Source organism: Salvelinus namaycush, chromosome 2 (assembly GCF_016432855.1).
Source record: "Salvelinus namaycush isolate Seneca chromosome 2, SaNama_1.0, whole genome shotgun sequence".
Taxonomy (NCBI): Eukaryota; Metazoa; Chordata; class Actinopteri; order Salmoniformes; family Salmonidae; genus Salvelinus; species Salvelinus namaycush.
This window is the reverse complement of record NC_052308.1, coordinates 5724253-5745950: the sequence shown is the minus strand read 5'-3', so window position 1 is coordinate 5745950 and position 21698 is coordinate 5724253. Positions and strand designations below refer to the sequence as shown.

At 47.3% G+C, this 21698-nt stretch overlaps 1 protein-coding gene across 1 annotated transcript in view; it reads right to left on the bottom strand.

Annotated features, from left to right (window-relative positions):
- Nucleotides 1–9808: 9808 nt before the first annotated feature.
- The window catches only part of LOC120020225 (plasma membrane calcium-transporting ATPase 2-like), an 80101-nt gene continuing 68211 nt past the window's right edge, over nt 9809–21698 (bottom strand). Inside the window, exons 11-14 of the mRNA XM_038963756.1 lie at nt 14722–14901; nt 11182–11269; nt 10996–11102; nt 9809–9844 (exon numbers count right to left, since the gene is read on the bottom strand). Coding sequence (XP_038819684.1) covers nt 9809–9844; nt 10996–11102; nt 11182–11269; nt 14722–14901 — 411 coding nt within the window. The remainder of the gene's footprint in view (nt 9845–10995; nt 11103–11181; nt 11270–14721; nt 14902–21698) is intronic.

Sequence of the window (21698 nt, the reverse complement as noted above, 5' to 3'; positions counted from 1 at the left end):
CGATGCTCCTACGAAGGTTCTAACGATGAGTTCAGTCTGAAGATGCTTTTGGGAAACTGGGCCCAAGTTGTTATTGTAAAAGAGAATGTCTCCTTCCCAAATGACACCCTATTTCCTATATAGTGTACTACTATTGACAATTGCCCATAGGGTCTGGTCAAAAGTAGTGCACTTTGTAGGGAATAGGGTGCCATCTAGGACACAGAATGTGTTCTCAATAACCTACATGGTTCAATGTTGGTAATACATAAATATTGTAGGAAATGTTTGATCTAGATAGAACAGAAATGCTAGCTGTGACAGATGTAGCATTACAGCTAGCTACAACTACTATAACAGCTGTAGCATTACAGCTAGCCTCAACTACTATGACAACTGTAGCATTACAGCTAGCTACAACTACTATAACAGCTGTAGCATTACGGCTAGCTACAACTACTATGACAGCTGTAGCATTACAGCTAGCTACACTACTTAAAGCGTAGCATTCAGCTAGCTACAACTACTATAACAGCTGTAGCATTACAGCTAGCTACAACTACTATGACAGCTGTAGCATTACAGCTAGCTACAACTACTATAACAGCTGTAGCATTACAGCTAGCCTCAACTACTATGACAACTGTAGCATTACAGCTAGCTACAACTACTATAACAGCTGTAGCATTACAGCTAGCTACAACTACTATGACAACTGTAGCATTACAGCTAGCTACAACTACTATGACAACTGTAGCATTACAGCTAGCTACAACTACTATGACAGCTGTAGCATTACAGCGAGCTACAACTACTATAACAGCTGTACCATTACAGCTAGCTACAACTATGACAGATGTAGCATTACAGCTAGCAAGACCTACTATGACAACTGTAGCATTACAGCTAGCTACAACTACTATGACAACTGTAGCATTACAGCTAGCTACAACTACTATGACAGCTGTAGCATTACAGTTAGCTACAACTACTATAACAGCTGTAGCATTACAGCTAGCTACAACTACTATGATTCATGTAGCATTACAGCTAGCTACAACTACTATGACTCACTTTAGCATTACAGCTAGCTACAACTACTATGACAGCTGTAGCATTACAGCTAGCTACAACTACTATGACAGCTGTAGCATTACAGCTAGCTACAACTACTATGACAGCTGTAGCATTACAGCTAGCTACAACTACTATGACAGCTGTAGCATTACAGCTAGCTACAACTACTATGACAGCTGTAGCATTACAGCTAGCTACAACTACTATGACAGATGTAGGCATTACAGCTAGCAAGACCTACTATGACAGCTGTAGCATTACAGCTAGCTACAACTACTATGACAGCTGTAGCATTACAGCTAGCTACAACTACTATGACAGCTGTAGCATTACAGCTAGCTACAACTACTATGACAGATGTAGCATTACAGCTAGCAAGACCTACTATGACAACTGTAGCATTACAGCTAGCTACAACTACTATGACAGATGTAGCATTACAGCTAGCAAGACCTACTATGACAACTGTAGCACTACAGCTAGCTACAACTACTATGACAGCTGTAGCATTACAGCTAGCTACAACTACTATGACAACTGTAGCATTACAGCTAGCAAGACCTACTATGACAACTGTAGCATTACAGCTAGCTACAACTACTATGACAACTGTAGCATTACAGCTAGCTACAACTACTATGACAACTGTAGCATTACAGCTAGCTACAACTACTATGACAGCTGTAGCATTACAGCTAGCTACAACTACTATAACAGCTGTAGCATTACAGCTAGCTACAACTACTATGACAGCTGTAGCATTACAGCTAGCAAGACCTACTATGACAACTGTAGCACTACAGCTAGCTACAACTACTATGACAGCTGTAGCATTACAGCTAGCTACAACTACTATGACAACTGTAGCATTACAGCTAGCAAGACCTACTATGACAACTGTAGCATTACAGCTAGCTACAACTACTATACCAGCTGTAGCATTACAGCTAGCTACAACTACTAAAACAGCTGTAGCATTACAGCTAGCTACAACTACTATGACAACTGTAGCATTACAGCTAGCTACAACTACTATGACAGCTGTAGCATTACAGCTAGCTACAACTACTATAACAGCTGTAGCATTACAGCTAGCTACAACTACTATGACAGCTGTAGCATTACAGCTAGCTACAAAACTACTATGACAGATGTAGCATTACAGCTAGCAAGACCTACTATGAAACTGTAGCATACAGTAGCTACAACTACTATGACAGATGTAGCATTACAGCTAGCAAGACCTACTATGACAACTGTAGCATACAGCTAGCTACAACTACTATGACAGCTGTGCAATTACAGCTAGCTACAATACTATGACAACTGTAGCATTACAGCTAGCAAGACCTACTATGACAACTGTAGCATTACAGCTAGCTACAACTACTATGACAGATGTAGCATTACAGCTAGCAAGACCTACTATGACAACTGTAACATTACAGCTAGCTACAACTACTATAACAGCTGTAGCATTACAGCTAGCTACAACTACTATAACAGCTGTAGCATTACAGCTAGCTACAACTACTATACCAGCTGTAGCATTACAGCTAGCTACAACTACTATGACAACTGTAGCATTACAGCTAGCTACAACTACTATGACAGCTGTAGCATTACAGCTAGCTACAACTACTATAACAGCTGTAGCATTACAGCTAGCTACAACTACTATGACAGCTGTAGCATTACAGCTAGCTACAACTACTATGACAGCTGTAGCATTACAGCTAGCTACAACTACTATGGCAACTGTAGCATTACAGCTAGCTACAACTACTATGATTGATGTAGCATTACAGCTAGCTACAACTACTATGACAGCTGTAGCATTACAGCTAGCTACAACTACTATGACAGCTGTAGCATTACAGCTAGCTACAACTACTATGATTGATGTAGCATTACAGCTAGCTACAACTACTATGACTCACTGTGGAGTGGATCCATTGTTAGTAACCTTGAAATGTCCTGGTATAACACAAGCAGCATCCTTACTACTACACACAGTAACCTCACCAGCCCTGCTGTAGATTTAGTGGAACAGGACTGCCCCCTAGTGGACAAATGGGATAAAACACAATCGGAAATACTGTAACATTGCTATTCAGGTCACTGCATTACACATACAGTACAATATGATGGTGTTAGATTCACATATAAAATAAGGAATAACTAAATTATGTTTATTCAGTTATCTGAATCTCTATATCTGTTGCTATATTTACATTTTGAGGATGAGTTTACATGAGTTTATTTCCCCGAATCAGAATAATGAACGACTAAATATTCGTACCTCAGTTAGGTGATATTACGATAGTATCTTCTATGACTGACGATTCACAGCCATCGTCGATAGCGACAGAGGATACCTAACTTATTTCAACGTGTGCAGAGCAGAGGAGCAGAGAACAGTCAGACAGTAAACAGCAGTGCCGTTAAATGTCTACATTTTATTCCTATTTATTAAAGATATATTAATAAATATATTTATAGATGTTGGAGAACACGTGTAGACACGTTTACGCTCTCTCTCTCTTCAATAGCAGATGATTTCTTCTCTTTTGCTGTTTCAGGAACAGGAATCTGATTTGTAAAAATCCTTCCATGCCATTGTGAAGCAAACAGCTCAAAGCCTAATCCTACTAATAAACATTTTTGCCAAATATTTGAATAAAGTGTTTGTTTTAAAGGTTTCTGCTTTTAAATGGGAACCATTATGTCAGTCGGAGTCTATGCTATTCTCAATCACGACTTTATTTTGAATGACAACTATTTTAGGCCACAATAAGTGGAAATTGAACAAACAATACCAAGATGGGAAAAATCTAATGAGGTGTCAAAAGCAAACTGAGGCTACAGCGAAGGAAAGCTGAGGAAAGCGAAGGAAAGCTGAGGAAAGCGAAGGAAAACTGAGGCTACAGCGAAGGAAAGCTGAGGAAAGCGAAGGAAAGCTGAGGAAAGCGAAGGAAAGCTGAGGAAAGCGAAGGAAAGCTGAGGAAAGCGAAGGAAAACTGAGGCTACAGCGAAGGAAAGCTGAGGAAAGCGAAGGAAAGCTGAGGAAAGCGAAGGAAAGCTGAGGAAAGCGAAGGAAAGCTGAGGAAAGCGAAGGAAAGCTGAGGAAAGCAACACGTCTTGCCCTATTTCCAGATTATTGTAATGTGCAACCTACTACAACACATGTAGTAGCCTAGGCCTTTTAGGAGAGGAAGATGAGGCAAAAATGCTAATCAGTTTAGAATTCACCAGTTCTGAGGAGAGTTGCTAAGCAGCCTGATGATTTTACAACCCACCACAAGAAGCATAGCCAGCGAAGCTCCTTGACTGACACCTGCTCTCTCTGCGCACCTCAGCCCACAGACATGCTAACATACACTACATGACCAAAAGTATGTGGACACCTGCTCTCTCTGTGCACCTCAGCCCACAGACATGCTAACATACACTCACATGACCAAAAGTATGTGGACACCTGCTCTCTCTGCGCACCTCCGCCCACAGACATGCTCAGGGCTCTGTGCAGGACAGTCAAGTTCTTTCAAACCGATCGACAAACCATTTCTGTATGGACCTCGCTTTGTGCACGGGAGCATTGTCATGCTGAAACAGGAAAGGGCCTTCCCCAAACTGTTGCCACAAAGTTGGAAGAACAGAATCATCTAGAATGTTGTTGTATGCTGTAGCGTTGAGATTTCCCGTCACTGGAACTAAGGGGCCCGAACCATGAGAACAGCCCCAGACCACCTCCACCAAACTTTACAGTTGGCACTATGCATTGCCGGTATTAAACCATACCTCTTCTCTCTGCAGGGTATAGCCGGTATTAAACCATACCTCTTCTCTCTGCAGGGTATAGCCGGTATTAAACCATACCTCGTCTCTCTGCAGGGTATAGACAGTATTAAACCATACCTCTTCTCTCTCTGCAGGGTATAGCCGGTATTAAACCATACCTCTTCTCTCTCTGCAGGGTATAGCCGGTATTAAACCATACCTCTTCTCTCTCCAGGGTACAGCCGGTATTAAACCATACCTCTTCTCTCTGCAGGGTATAGCCGGTATTAAACCATACCTCTTCTCTCTCTGCAGGGTATAGCCGGGATTAAACCATACCTCTTCTCTCTGCAGGGTATAACCGGTATTAAACCATACTCTTCTCTCTGCACGGTTTCAGCCGGTATTAAAACCCTACCTCTTCTCTCTGCAGGGTACAGCTGGTATAAACCATACCTCTTCTCTCTGCAGGGTTCCAGCCGTATAAACCATACCTCTTCTCTCTGCAGGGTTCAGCCGGTATTAAACCATACCTCTTCTCTCTGCAGGGTACAGCCCGGTATTAAACCATACCTCTTCTCTCTGCAGGGTATAGCCGGTATTAAACCATACTCTTCTCTCTGCAGGGTACAGCGGTATTAAACCAACCTCTTCTCTCTGCAGGTATAGCCGGTATTAAACCATACCTCTTCTCTCTCCAGGGTACAGCCGGTATTAAACCATACCTCTTCTCTCTCTGCAGGGTTCAGCCGGTATTAAACCATACATCTTCTCTCTCCAGGGTACAGCCGGTATTAAACCATACCTCTTCTCTCTGCAGGGTACAGCCGGTATTAAACCATACCTCTTCTCTCTGCAGGGTACAGCTGGTATTAAACCATACCTCTTCTCTCTCTGCAGGGTATAGCCGGTATTAAACCATACCTCTTCTCTCTGCAGGGTATAGCCGGTATTAAACCATTCCTCTTCTCTCTCCAGGATATAGACAGTATTAAACCATACCTCTTCTCTCTCCAGGGTATAGCCGGTATTAAACCATACCTCTTCTCTCTCTGCAGGGTATAGCCTGTATTAAACCATACCTCTTCTCTCTGCAGGGTACAGCCTGTATTAAACCATACCTCTTCTCTCTCTGCAGGGTATAGCCAATATTAAACCATACCTCTTCTCTCTGCAGGGTACAGCCGGTATTAAACCATACCTCTTCTCTCTCTGCAGGGTACAGCTGGTATTAAACATACCTCTTCTTCTGGAGGGTAAAGCTGTATTAAACCATACTCTTCTCTCTGAGGGTATAGCCGGTATTAAACCATACCTCTTCTCTCTGCAGGGTATAGCCGGTATTAAACCATACCTCTTCTCTCTCTGCAGGGTATAGCCGGTATTAAACCATACCTCTTCTCTCTGCAGGGTATAGCCGGTATTAAACCATACCTCTTCTCTCTTGCAGGGTAAAGCCGGTATTATTAAACCATAACCTCTTCTCTCTCTGCAGGGTATAGCCGGTATTAAACCATACCTCTTCTCTCTCTCCAGGGTATAGCCGGTACAGACGTGGCCAAGGAGGCGTCTGACATCATATTAACGGACGATAACTTCAGCAGCATCGTGAAGGCTGTGATGTGGGGGAGGAACGTCTACGACAGCATCTCCAAGTTCCTCCAGTTCCAGCTGACTGTCAACGTGGTGGCTGTCATAGTGGCCTTCACTGGGGCCTGCATCACACAGGTAACAAACACACAGCTGACTGTCAACGTGGTGGCTGTCATAGTGGCCTTCACTGGGGCCTGCATCACACAGGTAACAAACACACACCTGACTGTCAACGTGGTGGCTGTCATAGTGGCCTTCACTGGGGCCTCATCACACAGGTAACAAACACACACAGCTGACTGTCAACGTGATGGCTGTCATAGTGGCCTTCACTGGGGCCTGCATCACACAGGTAACAAACACACAGCTCACTGTCAACGTGGTGGCTGTCATAGTGGCCTTCACTGGGGCCTGCATCACACAGGTAACAAACACACAGCTGACTGTCAACGTGGTGGCTGTCATAGTGGCCTTCACTGGGGCCTGCATCACACAGGTAACAACACCACAGCTGACTGTAACGTGGTGGCTGTCATAGTGGCCTTCACTGGGGCCTGCACACACAGGTAACAAACACACAGCTGACTGTCAACGTGGTGGCTGTCATAGTGGCCTCACTGGGGCCTGCATCACACAGGTAACAAACACACAGCTGACTGTCAACGTGGTGGCTGTCATAGTGGCCTTCACTGGGCCTGCATCACACGGTAACAAACACACAGCTGACTGTCAACGTGGTGGCTGTCATAGGGGCCTTCACTGGGGCCTGCATCACACAGGTAACAAACACACAGCTGACTGTCAACGTGGTGGCTGTCATAGTGGCCTTCACTGGGCCTGCATCACACGGAACAACCCACAGCTGACTGTCAACGTGGTGGCTGTCATAGTGGCCTTCACTGGGGCCTGCATCACACAGGTAACAAACACACAGCTGACTGTCAACGTGGTGGCTGTCATAGTGGCCTTCACTGGGGCCTGCATCACACAGGTAACAACACACACAGCTGACTGTCAACGTGGTGGCTGTCATAGGGCCTTCACTGGGGCCTGCATCACACAGGTAAACAAAACACACAGCTGACTGTCAACGTGGTGGCTGTCATAGGTGGCCTTCACTGGGGCCTGCATCACAAGGTAACAAACACACAAGGACTGTCAACGTGGTGGCTGTCATAGTGGCCTTCACTGGGGCCTGCATCACACAGGAACAAACACACAGCTGACTGTCAACGGGTGGCTGTCATAGTGGCCTTCACTGGGGCCTGCTCACACAGGTAAACAACACACAGCTGACTGTCAAAAGTGGTGGCTGTATAGTGGCCTTCACGGGGCCTGCATCACACAGGTAACAAACACACAGCTGACTGTCAACGTGGTGGCTGTCATAGTGGCCTTCCACTGGGGCCTGCATCACACAGGTAAACACACCACACAGCTGACTGTCAACGTGGTGGCTGTCATAGTGGCCTTCACTGGGGCCTGCATCACACAGGTAACAACACACAGCTGACTGTCAACGTGGTGGCTGTCATAGTGGCCTTCACTGGGGCCTGCATCACACAGGTAAAAACACACAGCTGACTGTCAACTGGTGGCTGTCATAGTGGCCTTCACTGGGGCCTGCATCACACAGGTAACAACAACACAGCTGACTGTCAACGTGGTGGCTGTCATAGTGGCCTTCACTGGGGCCTGCATCACACAGGTAACACACACACAGCTGACTGTCAACGTGGTGGCTGTCATAGTGGCCTTCACTGGGGCCTGCATCACACAGGTAAAAAACACACAGCTGACTGTCAACGTGGTGGCTGTCATAGTGGCCTTCACTGGGGCCTGCATCACACAGGTAACAAACACACAGCTGACTGTCAACGTGGTGGCTGTCATAGTGGCCTTCACTGGGGCCTGCATCACACAGGTAACAAACACACAGTGACTGTCAACGTGGTGGCTGTCATAGTGGCCTTCACTGGGGGCCTGCATCACCAGGTAACAAACACACAGCTGACTGTCAACGTGGTGGCTGTCATAGTGGCTTCACTGGGGCCTGCATCACAAAGGTAACCAAACACACGCTGACTGTCAACGGGTGGTGTCATAGTGGCCTTCACTGGGGCCTGCATCACACAGGTAACAAACACACAGCTGCCTGTCAACGTGGTGGCTGTCATAGTGGCCTTCACTGGGGCCTGCATCACACAGGTAACAACACACACAGCTGACTGTCAACGTGGTGGCTGTCATAGTGGCCTTCACTGGGGCCTGCATCACACAGGTAACAAACACACAGCTGACTGTCAACGTGGTGGCTGTCATAGTGGCCTTCACTGGGGCCTGCATCACACAGGTAACAAACCACACAGCGACTGTCAACGTGGTGGGCTGTCATAGTGGCCTTCACTGGGGCCTGCATCACACAGGAACAAACACACAGCTGACTGTCAACGTGGTGGCTGTCATAGTGGCCTTCACTGGGCCTGCATCACACAGGTAACAAACACACAGCTGACTGTCACGTGGTGGCTGTCATAGTGGCCTTCACTGGGGCCTGCATCACCCAGGTAACAAACACACAGCTGACTGTCAACGTGGTGGCTTTCATAGTGGCCTTCACTGGGGCCCTGCATCACACAGGTAACAAACACACAGTGACTGTCAACGTGGTGGCTGTCATAGTGGCCTTCACTGGGGCCTGCATCACACAGGTAACAAACACACAGTGACTGTCAACGTGGTGGCTGTCTGTGGCCTTCACTGGGGCTGCATCACACAGGTAACAAACACACAGCTGACTGTCAACGTGGTGGCTGTCATAGTGGCCTTCACTGGGGCCTGCATCACACAGGTAACAAACACACCGGCTGACTGTCAACGTGGTGGCTGTCATAGTGGCCTTCACTGGGGCCTGCTACACACAAGGTAACAAACACACAGGCTGACTGTCAACGTGGTGGCTGTCATAGTGGCCTTCACGGGGCCTGATCACACAGGAAACAAAACACACAGCTGACTGTCACGTGGTGGCTGTCATAGTGGCCTTCACTGGGGCCTGCATCACACAAGTAACAAAAAACACAAGCTGACTGTCAATGTGATGCTGTCATAGTGGCCTTCACTGGGGCCTGCATCACACAGGTAACAAAACAACAGTGACTGTCAACGTGTGTGGCTGTCATAGTGGCCTTCACTGGGGCTGCATCACACAGGTAACAAACACACAGCTGACTGTCAACGTGGTGGCTGTCATAGTGGCCTTCACGGGGGCCTGCATCACACAGGTAACAAACACACAGCTGACTGTCAACGTGGTGGCTGTCATAGTGGCCTTCACTGGGCCTGCATCACACAGTACAAAAACACCACAGCTGGACTGTCAAGTGGTGGCTGTCATAGGGGCCTTCACTGGGGCCTGCATCACACAGGAACAAACACAAACTGACTGTCAACGTGGTGGCTGTTATAGTGGCCTTCACTGGGGCCTGCATCAACAGGTAACAAACACAACTGACTGTCAACCGTGGTGGCTGTCATAGTGGCCTCACTGGGGCCCTGCATCACACAGGTAACAAACACACAGCTGACTGTCAACGGGTGGCTGTCATAGTGGCCTTCACTGGGGCCTGCATAACACAGGATGACGTATCAGCTCCTAGAGAGTTACTATGGCATTGGTGTGGGGGTTGTGCTTTGGGGAAGTGGGTGGGGTTATATCCTGCATGTTTGGCCCTGTCCGGGGGTATCATCGGACGGGGCCACAGTGTCTCCCAACCCCTCCTGTCTCAGCCTCCAAGTATTTATGCTGCAGTAGTTTATGTGTCGGGGGGCTAGGGTCAGTTTGTTATATCTGGAGTATTTCTCCTGTCTTATCTGGTGTTCTGTGTGAATTTAAGTATGCTCTCTCTTTCTCGCTATCTTTCTCTTCTCCCAGAGGACCTGAGCCCTAGGACCATGCCTCAGGACTACCTGGCCTGATCACTCCTTGCTGTCCCCAGTCCACCTGGTCGTGCTGCTGCTCCAGTTTAAACTGTTCTGCCTGCGGCTATGGAACCCTGACCTGTTCACCGGACGTGCTACCTGTCCCAGACCTGCTGTTTTCAACTGTCTAGAGACAGCAGGAGCGGTAGAGATACTCTCAATGATCAGCTATGAAAAGCCACCTGACATTTACTCCTGATTTACTCCTGAGGTGCTGACCTGTTGCACCCTCCACAACCACTGTGATTATTATTATCTGACTCTGCTGGTCATCTATGAACATTTGAACATCTTGGCCATGTTCTGTTATAATCTCCACCCGGCACAGCCAGAAGAGGACTGGCCACCCCTCATAGCCTGGTTCCTCTCTAGGTTTCTTCCTAGGTTTGGGCCTTTCTAGGGAGTTTTTCCTAGCCACCGTGCTTCTACCCCTGCATTGCTTGCTGTTTGGGGTTTTAAGCTGGGTTTCTGTACAGCACTGTACAGCTCTGTTGTGGTGGTGTGTTGTTGTTGTGTTGTAGTGTGTTGTGGTGCAGTACGGTACATTATGGTAAGGTAGAGATACATTATGCATCCAGGTCCTACCATGGCAAAGCCCACGTCAGCCTTCTTCAGGGCTGGTCCATCGTTAGTCCCGTCTCCTGTCACCGCCACCACCTGTCTCTGGTCTGTCAAGCAGCTGTCTATGATGCCTAGAGGACACAACACAGTTCAGATGAACAGAATAGAGTGCAGTGGAGTGGAGAAGAGCGGAAGTGTGGCCTCTCTCACCTTTGACCAGTGTGTGTTTATCAGTAGGGGAGGATCTAGCCAGGACTCGCAGTTTAGGCCACACCTTGTCCATGCGCTCCTGCTCAACCTACAGAGGAGAAGGTACATCTATCAGAACCTGTATTTTATCTATGTTTCCTGAGACATCTTCCTAATATGGAGTTGCACCCCCCCCCCCCACCAACTGTAAATAACATATTATACAAACTGTTGAGCGTGAAAAAGAGCACCGTACCTCTTCTCTCTCGCTCTCTGTCTCTCTCGCTCTCTGTCTCTGTCTCTCTCGCTCTCTGTCTCTGTCTCTCTCGCTCTCTGTCTCTGTCTCTCTCGCTCTCTGTCTCTGTCTCTCTCGCTCTCTGTCTCTGTCTCTCTCGCTCTCTGTCTCTGTCTCTCTCGCTCTCTCTCGCTCTCTGTCTCTGTCTCTCTCTGTCTCTGTCTCTCTCTGTCTCTCTCGCTCTCTGTCGCTCTCGCTCTCTGTCTCTCTCGCTCTCTGTCGCTCTCGCTCTCTGTCGCTCTCGCTCTCTGTCTCTCTCGCTCTCTGTCTCTCTCGCTCTCTGTCTCTCTCGCTCTCTGTCTCTCTCGCTCTCTGTCTCTCTCGCTCTCTGTCTCTCTCGCTCTCTGTCTCTCTCGCTCTCTCGCTCTCTGTCTCTCTCTGTCTCTCTCTGTCTCTCTCTGTCTCTCTCTGTCTCTCTCTGTCTCTCCCGCTCTCTGTCTCTCCCGCTCTCTGTCTCTCCCGCTCTCTGTCTCTCCCGCTCTCTGTCTCTCTCGCTCTCTGTCTCTCCCTCTGTCTCTCCCTCTGTCTCTCCCTCTGTCTCTCCCTCTGTCTCTCCCTCTGTCTCCCTCTGTCTCTCTCTGTCTGTCTCTCTCTCTGTCTGTCTCTCTGTCTGTCTCTCTCTCTGTCTGTCTCTCTCTCTGTCTGTCTCTCTCTCTGTCTGTCTCTCTCTCTGTCTGTCTCTCTCTCTCTGTCTGTCTCTCTCTCTCTGTCTGTCTCTCTCTCGCTCTGTCTGTCTCTCTCTCGCTCTGTCTGTCTCTCTCTCTCTCTGTCTGTCTCTCTCTCTCTCTGTCTGTCTGTCTCTCTCTCTCTCTGTCTGTCTCTCTCTCTGTCTGTCTCTCTCTCTGTCTCTTTCACTGTCCGTCTCTCTCTGTCTGTCTCTCTCTTTCGCTGTCTGTCTCTCTCTCTCTCTTTCGGTCTCTCTCTCTCTCTTTCGGTCTCTCTCTCTCTCTTTCACTGTCCGTCTCTCTCTCTCTCTGTCTCTGTCTCTTTCACTGTCCGTCTCTGTCTCTGTCTCTTTCGCTGTCTGTCTCTCTCTCTCTCTCTTTCGGTCTCTCTCTCTCTCTTTCACTGTCCGTCTCTCTCTGTCTCTTTCACTGTCCGTCTCTGTCTCTGTCTCTTTCGCTCTCTGTCTCTCAATTCAATTCAATTCAATTCAATTCAATTTGCTTTATTGGCATGACGTAACAATGTACATATTGCCAAAGCTTATTTACAATATAAAAATGAGAATCAAAATGGTCAACGGGACAACAGTAACAACAATAACCAAGGGTCAAAATAACCATACATATAACAATAAGCATACAGTAGAGTACATGTGCAGGTTGATTGGTCTGTCAGACACTGTCCCTCAACTTATGGCAGGCAGCAATGTAGTGCGCTGCCAACCCACAGCTCTCTGCGTCCTCCCCCAACAGGACGGGTAGCCTATCCTCATCAGAGAGGTCTTTGAAACCTTGAATAAGAGTTTCAAATTTGGGGAAATGACACTCTCTAATTGTTTTATATTTTTGACATTTTGTCAGGAAATGCAGCTCCGTCTCAGGTTCTGCTGTTGTGCAGTGGTTGCACAGCCTTTCCTCTACAGGGAGCCATGTTTTCCTGTGTCTACCCTTCTCAATGACAAGGTGCTCACTGAGCCTGTACTTTGTCAAGGTTTTTCTAAGGTTTTGATCAGTAACCATGGTCAAATAGTTAGCCACGGTGTACTGTCGATTTAGGGCCAGATAGCACTGCATTTTGCTCTGTGCTTGTGTTTCCCAATAAGCAATGTAGTTTTGTTTTGACTGTGTTGTAATTTGGTTTATTCTGATTGATTGGATGTTCTGGTCCTGAGGCTTCAGTGTGTTAGTAGAACAGGTTTGTGAACTCAGCCCCAGGACCAGCTGGATGAGGGGACTCTTTTCTTTGCTCAGCTCTTGGCATTGCAGGGCTTGGTAGTGATATGAGAGGGGGTCACTGTATTTTACATGTTTCCAAAACTGAATTGCTCTTTTTTGAGTTTTTATTATTAGTGGATATTTGCCTAATTCTGCCCTGCATGCATTGTTTGTAGTTGTCCTCTGGACATGTAGGAGAATCTTACAGAACTCTGCATGCAGGGTTTCAATGGGATGTTTGTCCCATTTGATGAAATCTTGTTTTGCAAGTGGACCCCACACCTCGCTGCCATAAAGTGCAATTGGTTAAATGACACATTCAATTAGGTTTAGCCACATTTTAATAGGTATTTAAATTTGAATTTGCTTTTTAATTGCGTAGAATGCCCTGCGTGCTTTCTCTCTCAGTTCATTCACTGCCTCATTAAGGTGTCCAGTTGAGCTTATTTTTAAACCTAAGTAATTGTAGTGTGTGCAGTACTCTATATATTTTGTACCAATTGAGAACTTTGGTCTAATTCCCTGAGATCTGGATCTTCTCTGGAAAATCATTATTTTAGTCTTTTTGGGGTTTACTGCCAGGGCCCAGGTCTGGCAGTACTGCTCTAGCAGATCCAGGCTCTGCTGTAGGCCATGTGCTGTGGGTGACAACAGGCATAGGTCATCTGTCTCTCTCTCTCTCTCTCTCTCTCTCTCTCTCTCTCTCTCTCTCTCTCTCTCTCTCTCTCTCTCTCTCTCTCTCTGTCTCTCTCTGTCTCTCTCTCTCTCTCTCTCTCTCTGTCTCTCTCTCTCTCTCTCTCTCTCTCTCTGTCTCTCTCTGTCTCTCTCTCTCTCTCTCTCTCTCTGTCTCTCTCTCTCTCTGTCTCTCTCTCTCTCTCTCTCTCTCTCTCTCTCTCTCTCTCTCTCTCTGTCTCTCTCTCTCTCTCTCTCTCTCTCTCTCTGTCTCTCTCTGTCTCTCTCTCTCTCTTCTCTCTCTCTCTCTCTCTCTCTCTCTCTCTCTCTCTCTCTCTCTGTCTCTCTCTCTCTCTCTCTCTCTCTGTCTCTCTCTGTCTCTCTCTGTCTCTCTCTCTCTCTCTCTCTCTCTCTCTCTCTCTCTCTCTCTCTCTGTCTCTCTCTCTGTCTCTCTCTCTCTCTCTCTCTCTCTCTCTCTCTCTCTCTCTCTCTCTCTCTCTCTCTCTGTCTCTCTCTCTGTCTCTCTCTCTGTCTCTCTCTCTGTCTCTCTCTCTCTCTGTCTCTCTCTCTGTCTCTCTCTGTCTCTCTCTCTGTCTCTCTCTCTCTCTCTCTCTGTCTCTCTCTCTCTCTCTCTCTCTCTCTCTCTCTCTCTCTGTCTCTCTCTCTCTCTCTCTCTCTCTCTCTCTCTGTCTCTCTCTCTCTGTTGTAGCGTACCTCTCCCTTCTCGTTGCGGATCCTCCTGTTGAACTCCTTGCCGTCGATACACAGGAAGTCTTCTCCAGGGTGGATGATGCCACACTTGATGGCGATGGCCCTGGCCGTGTTGATGTTGTCACCTGTCACCATACGCACCGTGATGCCTGCACGCTGGCACCTTATAATGGCATCTGGTACCTGCAGGGCACACGCAGACGATATGACATTTAACATACACTATCACATGGTACATCCAAACTGACTGACACTACAGTGAGTGCCTTCATTTTAAAACGGCCCCAACAGGGATTGAACCCACGACCCCGTCATTATTACTGCCCTGCAACTACCAATTCATTCACACAGGACGCAAACAAGCACACACACACACGCCCACAAGCACACACACACATGCACACACACGCACGCCCACAAGCACACACACACACACACACACACACACATGCACACACACGCACGCCCACAAGCACACACACACACACACACACACACACATGCACACACACGCACGCCCACAAGCACACACACTCACACCCACACACTAAGTTTAGTTCACCGTGGGCTATCTTTCCTCTACACAGCAACACATCCTGTCATGCTAGCACCATCACAGGAATACCTGTGAGTTCCTGCTCTACAGATCCCCTCCCAGCTACAGCTAACCAGCTATCGGCCCACCACTCTCTCACCCAATGTCCTACAAAGTACACTACTTTTGCCCAGGGCCCATAGGGAATAGGGTGGCATTTAGGATTGCAGCCTCTGTGACAGGAGAACCAAAATCAATCAGAGCATCAGAGGCAGCTGGCGTTGTGGAGGAGGAGCTTTACGTGTGTGTGTGTGTGTGTGTGTGTGTGTGTGTGTGTGTGTGTGTGTGTGTGTGTGTGTGTGTGTGTGTGTGTGTGTGTGTGTGTGTGTGTGTGTGTGTGTACACTGCTGCTAAAATGATTATTAATTAGATGTATTACCACCATTACACTGCTGTTCATTGATTATTGATTGCCATTACTGGGATTCTCTGCCTCTGACCCTATTACAGGGGCTGAGTCACTGGCTGTGCATCACGTCGTGACAGATTTCTTTTTTGCTATTATCGACTTGAGTGGGTTGAGTTATTGAGGTGAACTTCCTGTCTGGACTTGCGCCCCCTCGGGTTCGTGCTGTGAGGGAGATCTTCGTGGGCTGTACTCTGCCTTGTCTCAGGATGGTAAGTTGGTGGTTGAATATATCCCTCTAGTGGTGTGGGGGCTGTGCTTTGGCATAGTGGATGGGGTTATATCCTGCCTGGTTGGCTGTACTGTACTGTTGGGGAGGACTTGGTTAATCTATTTTGATAGTGAATACTGTTGGGGAGGACTTGGTTAATCTATTTTGATAGTGAATACTGTTGGGGAGGACTTGGTTAATCTATTTTGATAGTGAATACTGTTGGGGAGGACTTGGTTAATCTATTTTGATAGTGAATACTGTTGGGGAGGACTTGGTTAATCTATTTTGATAGTGAATACTGTTGGGGAGGACTTGGTTAATCTATTTTGATAGTGATTACTACATATTTTAACTTAATAGGATCTCTGTGTAAAGAACAGCATTACATATTACATTACACACACACACACACACACACACACACACACACACACACACACACACACACACACACACACACACACACACACACACACACACACACACACTTAATAGGATCTCTGTGTAAAAAATAGAATTAGACACATAAGGGTCTGACTAGTGTTTCCATGACAATTATAAATGATCTGATAACTGTACTTAAGTATTATATTTTTCTATGTTTTCATCTAGTGGCGAATTTGGGTACTGTAGCTTTAAATGTGCTAATTTTCGGTTCAGACAAGCTCCAGTTCTCCATTTTACTTATTTAAAAATAAGTCTGTAATTACTTTCAAGTTATTAGAACATGGTTTTGCTAATTCAGATTTTGTTTCCATAATATTTATGTTTTATACATGTTTATTCTTGTTTTCCACGTTCCGATGATGCTAAGCTAATTGCACTACTTTCACCCATTCGCGTAACATTGTGCGTTAGCATGCTAGCTATCGTTTTGTAACGGAATTAAGCTTCTTTGTTTTTTTGGATGTATCTCGCTATTTTAAATGTTCAGTTATTTAAGCTGTGTGGACACTTATATTGTGTGTATATGTTTAGTGGCACCTTTCCTGTGATGTAAATTGTCGTAATTTCTGCACGGTCATGTGGGCTAGCTACGCTCGTTTTCTTGTTTGATATCTTGTGATAGAGATGCTCATCTTTATTTTTATCCATGTGTGTGAATGTATATAGTGATTTTTTTCTCAAACATTTTCTCCTTTCTGTATCTGTTAAGAGTTTTACAATCAAAATATCTTCTACTAAAGAAGTAGCGGTACTACTTAACGGTACTAATGGCTCCTGATTCTTTATTGGAAGAGTGTAAGCTGTCTGCCATGCGTTATAGAGGGCAAAACAATTAACATTAACCCAAATATAGAATGGTGATATGTATAGTAACAAGATCACTAGTGAAAACCAGATATTGTCACACCCTGATCTGTTTCACCTGTCTTTGTGCTTGTTTCCACCCCCCAGCAGGTGTCTCCCATCTTCCCTCGTTATCCCCTGTGTATTTATAACTGTGTTCTCTGTTTGTCTGTCGCCAGTTCGTTTTGTTCGTCAAAGCTTACCAGCGTTTTTCCCCTTGCTCCTGTCTTTTCTATAGTTCCTGTTTTCTAGTTTTCCCGGTTTTGACCATTCTGCCTGCACTGACCAGTCACCTACATTGATGACTCCCTGGCTGCAGGGTTCATCCATCCTTCTGCCTCCCCCGCTGGGGCAGGGTTATTCTTTGTGGAGAAGAAGGACAGAACCCTGCGCCCGTGCATCGACTACCGGGGCCTTAACGACATCACAGTGAAAAAACGCTACCCGCTACCACTCATCTCCTCGGCCTTCAAGCCGCTGTGTTGTCCAAATAGGACCTATGGAATTCCTACCACATGGTGCGGATACAGGAAGGGGACGAGTGGAAGACACCTTGGGGGGACAGTGATATGATACTTCTATATCTGGACAGGGAACAGCCCAGTTCTAGAGTTCAGGACCAGTTCTAACGTTCTGGGACAGTTCTAGTGTTCTAGCCCAGTTATAGAGTTCTGGCCCAGTTCTAGCGTTCTGGCCCAGTTCTAGCGTTCTGGCCCAGTTCTAGCGTTCTGTCACAGTTCTAGAGTTCTGGCACAGTTCTAGAGTTCTGACCCAGTTCTGGAGTTCTGACCCAGTTCTGGAGTTCTGGCCCAGTTCTAGAGTTCTGGCCCAGTTCTAGAGTTCTGGCCCAGTTCTAGCGTTCTGGCCCAGTTCTAGCGTTCTGGCCCAGTTCTAGCGTTCTGGCCCAGATCTGGAGATCTGGCCCAGTTCTAGCGTTCTGGCCCAGTTCTGGAGATCTGGCCCAGTTCTGGAGATCTGGCCCAGTTCTGGAGATCTGGCCCAGTTCTGGAGATCTGGCCCAGTTCTAGCATTCTGGCCCAGTTCTAGCATTCTGGCCCAGTTCTAGCATTCTGGCACAGGTCTGGAGTTCTGGCACAGGTCTGGAGTTCTGGCACAGGTCTGGCGTTCTGGCACAGTTCTAGCGTTCTGGCACAGTTCTAGCGTTCTGGCCCAGTTCTGGAGTTCTGGCCCAGTTCTGAAGTTCTGGCCCAGTTCTAGAGTTCTGGCCCAGTTCTAGCGTTCTGGCCCAGTTCTAGCGTTCTGGCCCAGTTCTAGCGTTCTGGCCCAGTTCTGGAGATCTGGCCCAGTTCTCGAGTTCTGGCCCAATTCTGGAGTTCTGGCCCAGTTCTAGAGTTCTGGCCCAGTTCTAGAGTTCTGGCCCAGTTCTAGCGTTCTGGCCCAGTTCTAGAGTTCTGGCCCAGATCTGGAGATCTGGCCCAGTTCTAGCGTTCTGGCCCAGTTCTGGAGATCTGGCCCAGTTCTGGAGATCTGGCCCAGTTCTAGCATTCTGGCCCAGTTCTAGCATTCTGGCCCAGTTCTAGCATTCTGGCCCAGTTCTAGAGTTCTGGCACAGGTCTGGAGTTCTGGCACAGGTCTGGAGTTCTGGCACAGGTCTGGCGTTCTGGCACAGTTCTAGCGTTCTGGCACAGTTCTAGCGTTCTGGCACAGTTCTAGCGTTCTGGCCCAGTTCTGGAGTTCTGGCCCAGTTCTGGAGTTCTGGCCCAGTTCTAGAGTTCTGGCCCAGTTCTAGCGTTCTGGCCCAGTTCTAGCGTTCTGGCCCAGTTCTGGAGATCTGGCCCAGTTCTGGAGATCTGGCCCAGTTCTGGAGATCTGGCCCAGTTCTAGCATTCTGGCCCAGTTCTAGCATTCTGGCCCAGTTCTAGCATTCTGGCCCAGTTCTGGAGTTCTGGCCCAGTTCTAGAGTTCTGGGCCAGTTCTAGAGTTCTGGGCCAGTTCTAGAGTTCTGGCCCAGTTCTAGAGTTCTGGCCCAGGTCTGGAGTTCTGGCACAGGTCTGGAGTTCTGGCACAGTTCTAGCGTTCTGGCACAGTTCTAGCGTTCTGGCACAGTTCTAGAGTTCTGGCACAGTTCTAGAGTTCTGGCCCAGGTCTGGAGTTCTGGCACAGGTCTGGAGATCTGGCACAGTTCTAGCGTTCTGGCACAGTTCTAGCGTTCTGGCCCAGTTCTGGAGTTCTGGCCCAGTTCTAGAGTTCTGGCCCAGTTCTAGAGTTCTGGCCCAGTGCTAGAGTTCTGGCCCAGTTCTAGAGTTCTGGCCCAGTTCTAGAGTTCTGGCCCAGTTCTAGCGTTCTGGCCCAGTTCTGGACATCTGGCCCAGTTCTAGCATTCTGGCCCAGTTCTAGCATTCTGGCCCAGTTCTAGCATTCTGGCCCAGTTCTGGAGTTCTAGCCCAGTTCTAGAGTTCTGGCACAGTTCTAGATTTCTGGCACAGTTCTAGAGTTCTGGCCCAGTTCTGGCACAGTTCTAGAGTTCTGGCCCAGTTCTGGCCCAGTTCTAGAGTTCTGGCCCAGTTCTACAGTTCTGGCACAGTTCTAGAGTTCTGGCACAGTTCTGGAGTTCTGGCACAGTTCTGGAGTTCTGGCACAGGTCTGGAGATCTGGCACAGTTCTAGCGTTCTGGCCCAGTTCTAGCGTTCTGGCCCAGTTCTGGAGTTCTGGCCCAGTTCTAGAGTTCTGGCCCAGTTCTAGAGTTCTGGCCCAGTGCTAGAGTTCTGGCCCAGTTCTAGAGTTCTGGCCCAGTTCTAGAGTTCTGGCCCAGTTCTAGCGTTCTGGCCCAGTTCTGGACATCTGGCCCAGTTCTAGCATTCTGGCCCAGTTCTAGCATTCTGGCCCAGTTCTAGCATTCTGGCCCAGTTCTGGAGTTCTAGCCCAGTTCTAGAGTTCTGGCACAGTTCTAGATTTCTGGCACAGTTCTAGAGTTCTGGCCCAGTTCTGGCACAGTTCTAGAGTTCTGGCCCAGTTCTGGCCCAGTTCTAGAGTTCTGGCCCAGTTCTAGAGTTCTGACCCAGTTCTAGAGTTCTGGCCCAGTTCTGGAGTTCTGGCACAGTTCTAGAGTTCTGGCACAGTTCTGGAGTTCTGGCACAGTTCTGGAGTTCTGGCACAGTTCTGGAGTTCTGGCACAGTTCTAGAGTTCTGGCACAGTTCTGGAGTTCTGGCACAGTTCTGGAGTTCTGGCACAGTTCTAGATTTCTGGCACAGTTCTAGAGTTCTGGCCCAGTTCTGGCCCAGTTCTAGAGTTCTGGCCCAGTTCTAGAGTTCTGGCCCAGTTCTAGAGTTCTGGCCCAGTTCTAGAGTTCTGGCCCAGTTCTAGAGTTCTGACCCAGTTCTAGAGTTCTGGCCCAGTTCTGGAGTTCTGGCACAGTTCTAGAGTTCTGGCACAGTTCTAGAGTTCTGGCACAGTTCTGGAGTTCTGGCACAGTTCTGGAGTTCTGGCACAGTTCTGGAGTTCTGGCACATTTCTAGAGTTCTGGCACAGTTCTGGAGTTCTGGCACAGTTCTGGAGTTCTGGCACAGTTCTAGAGTACTGGCACAGTTCTGGAGTACTGGCACAGTTCTGGAGTACTGGCACAGTTCTGGAGTACTGGCACAGTTCTGGAGTACTGGCACAGATCTAGAGTTCTGGCACAGTTCTAGAGTTCTGGCCTAGTTCTGGAATTCTGGCCCAGTTCTGGAATTCTGGCCCAGTTCTAGAGTTCCGGCCCAGTTCTAGAGTTCCGGCACAGTTCTAGTGTTCCGGCCCAGTTCTAGCGTTCCGGCCCAGTTCTAGCGTTCCGGCCCAGTTCTAGCGTTCCGGCCCAGTTCTAGAGTTCTGGCACAGTTCTGGAGTTCTGGCACATATGTATGCATTATAACATAGATATGCAGTATAACATAAGTATGCATTATAAGATATATATGCATTATAACATAATGAAGGAGTAGTATAATAGAGGAGTAGTAGTAGTGTAATGGAGTAGTAGTATAATGGGGGAGTAGTAGTATAATGGAGGAGTAGTAGTATAATGGAGTAGTAGTATAATGGAGTAGTAGTCTAATGGAGGAGTTGTCTAATGGAGGAGTTGTCTAATGGAGTAGTAGTAGTATAGTGGAGTAGTAGTAGTATAGTGGAGTAGTAGTAGTATAGTGGAGTAGTAGTAGTATAATGGAGTAGTGGTATTGTGGAGTAGTAGTAGTATAATGGAGTAGTGGTATTGTGGAGTAGTAGTAGTATAATGGAGGAGTAGTATAAAGGAGTAGTTGTCTAATGGAGGAGTAGTATAATGGAATAGTAGTATTATAACGGAGTAGTAGTAGTATAATGGAGTAGTAGTAGTATACTGGATGAGTAGTATAATGGAGTAGTAGTAGTATAATGGAGTAGTAGTATAGTGGAGTAGTAGTTGTATAATGGAGGAGTAGTATAGTGGAGTAGTAGTAGTATAATGGAGTAGTAGTAGTATAATGGAGTAGTAGTATAATGG